Source organism: Pterocles gutturalis, unplaced genomic scaffold, assembly GCF_000699245.1.
Source record: "Pterocles gutturalis isolate BGI_N339 unplaced genomic scaffold, ASM69924v1 scaffold8914, whole genome shotgun sequence".
Classification (NCBI taxonomy): Eukaryota; Metazoa; Chordata; class Aves; order Pterocliformes; family Pteroclidae; genus Pterocles; species Pterocles gutturalis.
Genome location: NW_010135664.1, coordinates 334 through 10,575, shown reverse-complemented (window position 1 = coordinate 10,575; position 10,242 = coordinate 334). Strand labels below are relative to the sequence as shown.

Here is a 10,242-nt window from a genome sequence, read left to right as displayed (position 1 = left end):
CCGTGGGGCTGTACCTTGGGGGACCTGCCAAAGCCCAGCCTCGTATAAAATCCCTTCCTGGGGCTGGTGTCTTGTAAGTGCAGGTCTGAACTCTAACTGCAGCGTGGTGCTCGCACCTGTGTTTCTCTGTAGCAGATTTCTGAATTCATCTCTTTCCATTAATTAGTTTTGCATTTTCTCTGGAGCAAATTGCCTTTGCCTTTTCCTATTCTCTTCCGTTGTTTCCACTGCACCTTCAAAGGAATGAGGTGCAGATTGGATGGAGGGGCAGATTTGCAAGCTCTGTTTGCTGCTTTATGTTCCTGCACCAGCTGTTGAGGAGGAAGCAGCCGGCGTTTTCCAGGCAGCCTTTCCTCTTGGTTCCGCGGCATCGGGAATTCTGCTGCTCCAGTGATAGACCAAAGCGCACGGGGGTGCAGTGCTGACAGTGGTCTGTGCTGGCCCTGCTGTGGTTTGGGTGGCACTGAGTGGTACCGGAGCACGAGCGATAGCGGCACGCCGACTGTGGGTTTGCAGTTGAGGGTACCCTGAGCACACAACGTGCCGTGCTTAAAATTCCGGAGCCGCAGTTCAGAGCGGGCGAAGGTTCTGTCCCAACCCAGCGTCCTTCCCGGTCGCTGCAGTCACGAGCTGCAGAGGTGAGTGGAAATCCCCAGACGGGCTGGAGGCTGGGCTCGGCTCTCCTTGGGTTGATTAGAGGTTCCTGAGCTCGAGAGGCATTAAGATAGCGACTGAAAAGGAGCTGGAATGAAAGGTATGAGGGCGTGGGGCAGCGAGCTTTCTGGTACCGGTTTCAGCTCTCCGAGGCTGCTGCTTTGCACCCACTTCAAAGTCCTGGCCTCTGCGAATTTCAGGAAGCTGGATAAAAGCACAGAAAGAGTGGCTGAGGTGAAATACAGGAATTCCATGTTGTGGGTTTTTTTTTCTTCTTTTTTTAACCCTTCCTGGTCTGGGTTTTATAACAAATTCAACTGATAACTTTCTATTTATGATAAGAAATGTTTCCCTCGGTACCTGGGGCCATACACTTATGATGCAGTGGTAGGATTAAAGGCTTTGTGGCTCTCAAGATCTTGTTTGTAAAAGAAATCTCGCTTGTTTCTGCAGGTGGTACAAGCTTCGCTCCAAACCAGGGAAAAAAGAGAAGGAGAGAGGGGAGATCGAAGTGGATATCCAGTTTATGAGGAGCAACATGACAGCCAGTATGTTTGATCTGTCCATGAAAGACAAGTCCCGCTCTCCCTTTGGCAAGCTCAAAGAGAAGCTGAAGGGGAAGAGGAGCAGCGGCCTTTCCGACACGTCCTCGGCGATCATTCCCAGCACGACTCACTCCCCTGCTGACAGTGAAGACGAGTCAGTCGAGAAGGAAAAGAAGAAATCAAAGTTCAAAACCCTGTTTTCCAAACCTGGCTTGCAGAAGAATTCCCTCTCCCAGTCCATGTCGGTTCTGCCGACGCAGCAGCCCATCGCTGCGAGGGTTCGGCTTCATCCCAGCGACTTCCAGTCGCAATGGGATGACGAGGAGTCCGAGACCTCTCCAACCTCGGAAAGTGAGTATTGGCACTGAGGAAGCACAAAACCTTTCTCTAAGGGTTTGCTGGCACTTTCCACACTTGAACTAGTTAAATTCCTCTTACTGAACGGATCTGTAGAAAGTCACTTCTGTCCCCGGTAAAACCGTGGGGCTGTAGGAAGCAGCTGGTAGAGTCACGCTCGTGATGTCTGTGCTGCTGCAATCCTTTAGTGACTGTGAAGCACTGCGGTTGGCAGTAGTGAGTGTCAGAGGAAAGGATATTCTCACATCTTTAATTTCTCCCTGTTTATTTTTTCCAGAAGCCTTTGGAAATGCCTTGGAAGAGAAGTCCTCTCCTCCTCCTGTATTTAAACCTCGTAAAACAGCAACTTTGGACAGCAGGCAACTAAACCAAGTCACCACTAGCCACCCCAAGAAAGAAGGGCTCTCTTTATTCAGTGGTCTTAAATCCAAAACCGATCCCGTTTCCAAGTCCAGCCTGTGCATCAACGGCAGTCACGTGTATATGGAAGAGAGCACAGCGAAGGACGGCACTCCAGCCTCCTCCCCCTCTCCTCACAACCTCAGGAGGAAGCATCTCTTTGCTTCAGAAGAGAACCTCTCTTCCAGACCTACCAAAGGACCTGAGGAGTCTGGAAGAACGTCTCCTAGTCATGCTTTCACTGGGTCTACGTCATTGGAGACCTTTAAATCTATGACTTTGCCGTCGTACAAACTGCTCAGCAGTGAAGAATACCCGGAAACCAGCGTCCCTCCAACCATCGAGGTTATTAAAGAGACCAAAAAAACAGACCACAAGAAGTCTTCCTTGCTCTCTCTGGTCACAGGGAAGAAGGAAGCAGTGAAGACCACGGATGCTGAGGGCATTCCCGACAGGACCCTGCAGGATGAGGAAAACAAAGTTCCAGAAGAGAAGAGCCAGCAAGAGACCAAACGTCCTGAACTCCCAGCAGATTTGGGCAGGGAGAAGCCTTCAGAAGACAGTCACCACGCAGAAGATGTCTTTGCAAAGAAGCCGTCGCTCAACCCTTTCGAGGCAGAACAGAAACCCGAAAACACCGCTGCACCGGCAAAGACCAAAGCCGTCAAGCCCAGGTCAGTGGTGTTGACATAATTAGTGACGGGCGGCAGTGGCAGGGCTGTGACCAGGCTGCTTCCTGCCGCAGAGCAGCTACTCGCCTTGGCGTCCTGTGCACGGCAGGAGCACGCTGCTCTGCAGGGAACCTGGTGGTTTTAAGCTGGCCATTGGGTGTTTAATAACAAATAATAATTCCCAGTTCTTTCTCGGTATGAAACAAGAGATTGATACAGCAGTGTTCCTTATAAAGTGACGCCGAAATTGTGGTTTTGTGAGCGCAAGCATTTTGCAGGTTCTGTAGGGGTGACTTTGTCTTGCCAGATCTCTTGCAAAAACTAACTTCTGTCTGAGCTGTGCGACTGGAATGTACCCAGGGGCTGAAATCCGTTTCTAACATCTGCACTTTTCTCCTCTGTATTTGGCTGTGGTCTTCAGGAGTGTTAATCTTGGAGCCCTTCTGCTTTTGGCTTTGTTCGCAGCAATGCGAAGGACATTTGCGTGAATTTGTACGCAAGGCATTTTCGAAAATTCTGCTCCTTTATCCTTCAGATATATTTATGTAAAACAACTCTGCATGTGTGCTTTTATATATAGGGGTGTGTCCTACTAATAAGGCTGTGTTTTCTGCCTAACTCCTTGTTTTCCCTGCTTCTCATGTTTAAACATCTTGCGTGTGAAGGGTCTCACATACTAATAAAATCGCTTGGGATGCAAAAGAGGAGGTAGTGCTTAAACGCAGCCACGCAGTAACCTGTGCAGACTCTGCAGCAGAAGCGTTCTGGTGTAAACCAAGTGCTCTGTAAGTGTGTGAAGTCTCTCAGATAGGCTCCGAGGTCTCTTGCAAGTACAGTTCATCTCCGGTGTTAGGAGTTGGTGGAGTCTGGTGCTAAAGCTTGTCTGTTCCTGCCTCGTGTTGCATCCGCAAGTGACATGCGAGTTTTTTGTCCCTTTTTGCAGACTGGGCGTGTCTTCAGAGGAGGAGACCAAAGCCACGCTTCCTACTCTCGCACCTGATTCCCTTCCTGCTTTTCTTTCTGCACACCGCATCAGTAGTGACAATAATCCTTTTGTTTCTAAAACGGGACAAAAGGTCCAAGCACCAGACTCTGAAAGCATTGCTAGTTCTCCTGCATCTGTTCCTTCTCCTGCTCCTTTTGCTGCAGAGCTGTTGAATGGCAAGAACCCCTTTATTTCCGAGCAGGACAGGGCATCTGCAGCCCCAGATCCTGAAGGCGCTGCCCGTTTCTCCTCATCCCATCATCCTGCAGCCTCCGTTCCTGGGCAGGTCTCTGGTAACAATCCTTTTGCTTCTGAATGGGGGCAGAGCTCACGGGGCCACAGTCCCGAAAGCTCTGAAACGTGGGCTTCCCACGGCCTCTCTCGCCCACCCGCGCCTTCTCTCCCCTCTGACTGTCGTTTCAGTGACAATAATCCCTTTGCATCCAGGCTTGGGTGGGAAGCAGATGTGCTGGGTTGCAGAGCTGTTGCTGGTTCTTCCTCTTCCTGCGTTTCTGGTGATGAAGGTTGTTCCTCGGCAGAATGCCCTGCTGGGCCGACACGCTCGGGTCGTGGTGCTGCAGGGAGCTCTTCGGATGCGGCTTTAACCAGCAATGTCGGAGCTGAGTCCAGCCCGCTTGGCGCCCTCGCCGACAGCCCTGCTCTGGCTCCAAAGCAGCGGGGTGCTTCTCCCCAGCTGCAGGCTGAGAATTCTTTGAAAAGAAGTCAGCTCGGCAACACCAAAGCAGTGTCCTTTCTCCTGGGTGGACCGGAGGGCGTTGCGTCAGGGGATGGGGATGCGGGTGGGCAGGAACGTGAACAGCAGCACGCGGATTTCAGCTCAGATGTGAGAGGAGAGCGAGTGGGGATTGCTGGTGAATGGGAAGCAGGGTGCTACCCATCGTCAGAACCCTCTAGTGACAGCACAGGTCCCATCCCACGCGGCGAGACCACTGTTGGGGGTGGTGTGGGGGGAGGCGGTGTGGATACTGAGCCCCGCACAAGGGACAGCAAAGGCTCTGTGTCCCTCTCCAAGGGTGATAACAGCATCTTGACAGAGATCAGCGCTGAACAGCCACCTTCCCCCAAGGGTGAGCTGAAGGAGAAGCAGATCAGTAAGGTGTCGGTCACTCCAAAGCCAGCGCCACGGCTGTCTCTAACGCTGAAAAAGTGCCCACCAGTTTCTCGGGCTGATGAGCTAAGCGGTGATGTGCCTTCTTCAGAGCGGGGCTTGACACTGGCCGGTCTTCCCGTGATTCCGGAGGGAGGCTCCGATGACGAGCTGCTGGGTGACTGTCAGGAGAACCCTGGTGTCACTGCGGGTGATAAAAACGTTTCAGAGACTGGAAAGCAGTCCCTAAGTTTAGTGCCTTTGTGTGAAGAACCGACAGAGTGCTCTGGTAGCCCTGCTGCAGCCCCGGCGAGCCCAGCCCCAGGAGGTGCTCCTCAGCCCAGCAGCCTGCCCGCGCTGCCCGCAGCTGATGTTCCCAGTGCCAATGAGCAGGCAGCTGACCCAGGCTTAGGTGTGATGTCTCATTCCCAGGAGTGTAACAGTCATTTTGAGAAACAAGAACTGAAAATAAGCGCAGGTGTTGAGGAGCGTGCAGAGCATGACTTCTTTGAGCCTTCTCTTTCCTCTTCCTCCCTGCCGAGTCCTTCCCAGCCCTACTCTTCCTCTCGTTCTCTCCCCTCTGACGCCCCAAGTCGTAGAGCAGAGTCTCCGAAAAAGCCAACAGCCGAGGGCTTCGCAGATAAAGCAGGAAATTGTGGCAAGAAGAAGCTTCTTCAGGCATGGGTTTCACCCTCTGAACCGTATCCTAACCAAACTCAGCAGAGCGGTGAAACCGTGTCTCCTAAGCACAGGTGAGAGAATGTGGGAAACGCACAGAAAGGGTCTCGGGGCTGACGTGAGCCTTGCTTTTCCTTCCTGTCAGCGCAGATCTCTGCCTTCTCGTGTAGACCGACATACCGTTCGGGATGGATTTCCCTTGTTGCTGCTTCTTTCTCTCCAGTGCCTTAAGAGAGCTGGAGTGTACTCGTAAAAAGCTACAGCTGAGACAGAAGTACCTTGTCTTCCCCAAGCAGGATCTCTTGTCTCTCTGCAGACAGAGAAGGGCAGGAATTTTTCCCGATTTCTTGCTATTTGTGTTTTTAGTCTGAAGATGTGCGTTGCTGGTGTTACATGTAGTGCCTCTACAACATAAACCTTTTGTGATGTTGCAGACCCCACCCTGTGAAGCCAATGAATGCCACAGCAAACAAGACTCAAAGTAAAAACCTGAATGTCATCAGCACTATGAACGAAAAGCTGCTGGAGATGAACGTGAAGGTATGGAGGAAAGCGACACTTTAAACCAAAGCTTAAGCAGTAAATTGAGCAGAGTTCATGCATTCAAGACAGTTTAGACTAGACTCCCATCTTGTATATCCTGAGCAGAAAAAGAACAGTGCTTATTAGACCATGGGGGGCACAAATTTTCTTTTTGTCAGTTCCCAAAGGTGGGGACAGTCTTTAAGTGTCTTTTTCTTGCAAGCCGATCTATAATAGAATTGGTGGCTTTGGTTTGGGGAGGGGTCTGACTGCCCAGAGGGGAGTGGGAAGGTGACAGGAACGACGGGTGACTCACGGGCAGTGCCACACCTGAAGATAGTCCCGTCTGGTGACGTGTGGGAGCTGGGTAACTTGGATCTGCACAGAAGATCAGAAAGATCAGTCACTGTTTATTGTGTATGTGGCTCTTAAAGCCGAGAAGGTGAGAAAGGTAACCTCGGGGGGCCGTTGCCTTGTGATGTGTTGCGTTAATCTCCCGTGCAGTTGGAGAGAGCCTGAGCCTGCCGTTAAAGCACGGCCGCTTCCTGAAAGCATAGCTGCACAGCTTGCATGATCACCCCATTTAAAGGAGCTTTTGGCATAATCTTGGCTTCAAAAGAGACCTCCAAGCTTGAGGTGTAGCTTAAAAGCCATCAGAATGGCTAGAAGGGTCTCCGGGTCAGCAGAAAAAACCCTGGGTACTGTTATTGTCTGGGAGCAGTTTTTGGGGAAAATGAGAAGTTAGAATAGCAGCAGTGCCTCCTCCTGGCGTGAGCGGAAAAGACGGAAGATGCGAGTTAAGTGATTCAGACCGACATGTTGCTATTTTAAGTGAACTGAAAGCTTGTAATTAGTGTTGTGGCTTGGTGGTGCTGTGGCTCTGACACCACAGCAGAAATTCTGCCTGATGTGGTCAGGGCAGCCCGTTGTGTGCCCGGGCTGGCTCTGCCGTTGTCAGTGCCTTGGCCATCGCATCGCCTGCTGCTCTTGATCCCAAGATGCCAGTGACTGGTGTTCTGAAATGGCGTTTGGATGGAGCTTATTTTTAAAAAGACACAAAGCACAGTCGTACTTTTGACGAGCGGCTGTGGTTCTGCGAACGCCGTGTCTAAAGTTGTTCACTGGTGCTCTAAATCCCACCAGCCAGCTCCCAGATACTATTCTGTTGCTATTTTGAAATGCCTGCGTGTCTGTAACAACCCTGCCTTTCTTCTCTCTCGCAGAAATATGATCCTTCGGATCCTGCCTATGCTTATGCTCAGCTAACACACGATGAGCTGATCCAGCTGGTCTTGAAACAGAAGGATACTATTAACAAGAAAGATCTCCAGGTGCGTGAGCTTGAAGACTACATCGATAACCTGCTTGTCAGAGTCATGGAAGAAACCCCAAACATTCTTCGTGTTTCAACGTCCGGAAACAAAAAAGCTGGAAAGATGTAAAAGCTCTCGGGATGCTGGTAGAACAAAGAACTGAATTCCCGCCAGGGGAGTTTGATTAATAAGGAGACGATGTGGAGTAGGTGGTACTGGTTGTGCCGCCCACAGAAAATGACCTCTTTCCTCTTTCTGCCTTGAGCAACTCTCCGTTTGATTAGTAGTTACGTCAGGTCTTGTGTATGGAGTCCAGAAGTGGAGTCAACTTATCATATTTATTTTTTTTGTTTCTTTCCATTATTTGGGAAGACTTGTTCAGGCATCTAATCCAAAGGCTGATTGCGGTAGGAAGGATGAAGGGTTTTTGATGTGTTTTGCTTGCCAGCAAGGCACTGATGATCCTTTATGAAGATTTTTTTCATGCTTTTTGTTTTGTAGCAGCTTTGATAGATCCATTACCCTTCTTTCCACTCCTGAAGTTGTAGTGCAATATAAAATCTTGTACAGTAGAGCTTGGAAGATTTTATTGTTTTTAAAAAAAATATTAATAACTACACTGGAGAAGTCCAAAGATGTGTGCTTCAGACCAAGGTTGTGGGCTGTGTTTTAGAAGTAATTAATACCCTAAAAGTTGAATGCAAGTTAAACCTTAGGTTGGAAAGGAAGCAGCAAAGCTTAGTTCATCTCATCAGGTACTTCTTGTTTCAAAGCAGTTCTCCAAGGGGAAGGTTTACAGGGTTTTTTTGGTGTAGGAAACTCTGAAATGTCATGGTACATTTATCTACCATAGGAACAAGATTTTTTTTGTAGCTGAGAAGGAGTGCTGGTTTTGCTGGGCAATCGATACCTCTCAGACTGCTTCCTTCACGCGTGGGTGCTTTGCAGCTCGATGGAGACAGGTACATTCTCCTCTCCATCTCATCGGAGAGCAATGAGCACAGCGCAGTCGAGCAGCCACCAAAACAGGCTTCCTCCACTGAAAAACTACATGGGACTTTGTTTTTCTGGGGAGCTCTTGTCAAAGATTAAAAAAAAAAAAAAAAATCAGATGCCTCTTTGCAGCTCTGGGATTTATCAGGGCTGCGAGAGTCCATAAAAGGCTTAGGAGAGAGTTGAAATATGGACAGAGATGGTAGCAGAGGACCAAAGCAAACACTCCTGCCTTCGGAAGCTGGGAGGGTCTATTGGGTCACTCCTGGTTTAGCTCGAAAGGGGTGAGGTTCTAAATCAGTTTTTCTACAGCAAAGCACTTTACTGAGGGACTAGACTAGCTGGATCGACTATCGACCTGTTAGTAGTCTGCTTACTATTTTCATAAAACACTGAAAACTGGAGGCTTCTCAAATACTGTATTCTTGTAGTGAAGAGTAGCTTAATATATTTGCCTAGAGCTGTATACATTTATTGGAAAATTCAAAAAATGCTGTTAATGACATTTTTATTACTGTAAACTGACCAGCTACCAAAGTCTGAAGCTTTTCTGACAGAGCTGTCCTTGACGGGGAGCTGGAGCTGAAACAAGCCTTAAGCATTAAGAGTCTCTTCTAAGAGTTCAGGTACTTTTTAAATTTTATTTTCGAGCAGATGTCTTCATCTTCTTTTCTGCTCTACCCTCTTCTGTGAATGGAGGGTTTGAAACACAGAAGGTCTTAGCGGCACCTTCAGCTCTTGGTGGTTTTAATTTTGAGTGGTACTCGTTGACCTTACTGCGGCTGCTTCTCGTGCCTTGAAATAGTGAGGAAGATGAAGGATTAATCTGTTTCCTCCTTGTGCCTCAGTGGATCTCTGGAAAGAAGTGGTTGCCTGTACCTCACTCATGAACTTTGTCTTCTGGACATTATTCCCCAGCTTTCTGATGTTCTGGGTCAGAGAGTCAGAAAAACCAGTTGTGCCTTTGAACGGTGGGTTAACTGTTCAAAAATCAAAAATGATGTTACTGGTAGATGTGACTGGACAGGCGGGAAGCAAGACTGGGCTCTTGCTTTTTGCTGGCCTCATTTTAAAACAATCTGGGTACTGCTGAGTCGCTGGCTGCTGCGTGCGATGCTTTTGGAGTGTGGATTTCGGGAATTCTGTTGGCAGGAACGTGCATCTTGGAGCTACATACACAGAAACAAAATCGTAATCTGTGCTCCGAGCGGTCTCGTTAGACATAAAGCCTTAAAACTGGCAGTATCCTCTCCTGGCAGCCTTTTTTGCCAGCTACAGCCGTGTCCGTTGAGGTGGACCCCGGGCTGGGTCCATATTTTGCCCCTGGGGCTGTTCTCTCCGGTGTTGAGCCTCGTGCCAGGGCAGCACAGGCGCTGCTGTGGGGTCACGGTCCTGCACCAGCCGTGCTCCTGCTTCCAGGGCTGTGAAAGCATCGCACAAACCTTGTACCTCACTCTTTTATTGGCAATACTAGTGAAAGCCTTTCTTTGGCTAAGGGGAGTGGCATTTTATGTGCCTCACCTTGACTTTAAGGGCCTTAAGAATCAAATGTATTGTTTTGTTATTGAAGGATCTGAATGTATTTTCTGTGTTTATACTGTCTGCTTTTAGCCTGGGTACCTGTTTGTTCTTTAAAGGCCTTTTGTTTTCATGGAACACTAAAATAAAAATACCTTAAATCCAGCGTGTTCTGATCACTTTTGTCTTTTTTTTCTGAAAGAGCAGTTTCAAAACGGCCTCGTCGCCTTCTGGTGCCGGAACCGCCGCCTCCTCGAGATGTTTTTTGGGCCGGTTCCATCCCTGCAGGAAGCTCCCGGTAAACACCTCGCAGGGTGGGGAAACCTGATGGACAGGCTCATCCGCATCCTGAGAACCCAGAGTTTCTGTAAAGAAAGAAAGAAAAAAAAAATACATATCTGTGTGAAAGGTTCTTGGCCAGGAGCCTGTCCCTCGTCCCCTGATGGTAATGGCTCCCCAATTGTGGGCAGCGAGGGAAGGAGAGAAAATCAGCCTCCTG

General features: G+C 49.2%; 1 protein-coding gene across 1 annotated transcript; it reads left to right on the top strand.

Annotated features, from left to right (window-relative positions):
- Positions 1–1,107: 1,107 nt before the first annotated feature.
- On the top strand, positions 1,108–7,361 carry RAB11FIP1 (RAB11 family interacting protein 1 (class I); the record flags this gene model as incomplete). Its single annotated transcript, XM_010081986.1, has 4 exons — positions 1,108–1,550; positions 1,834–2,629; positions 5,832–5,937; positions 7,143–7,361. Coding segments are annotated over 4 exons (1,564 nt in total), but the record flags the coding sequence as incomplete, so codon positions are not given.
- Between the last annotated feature and the right edge of the window lie 2,881 nt (positions 7,362–10,242).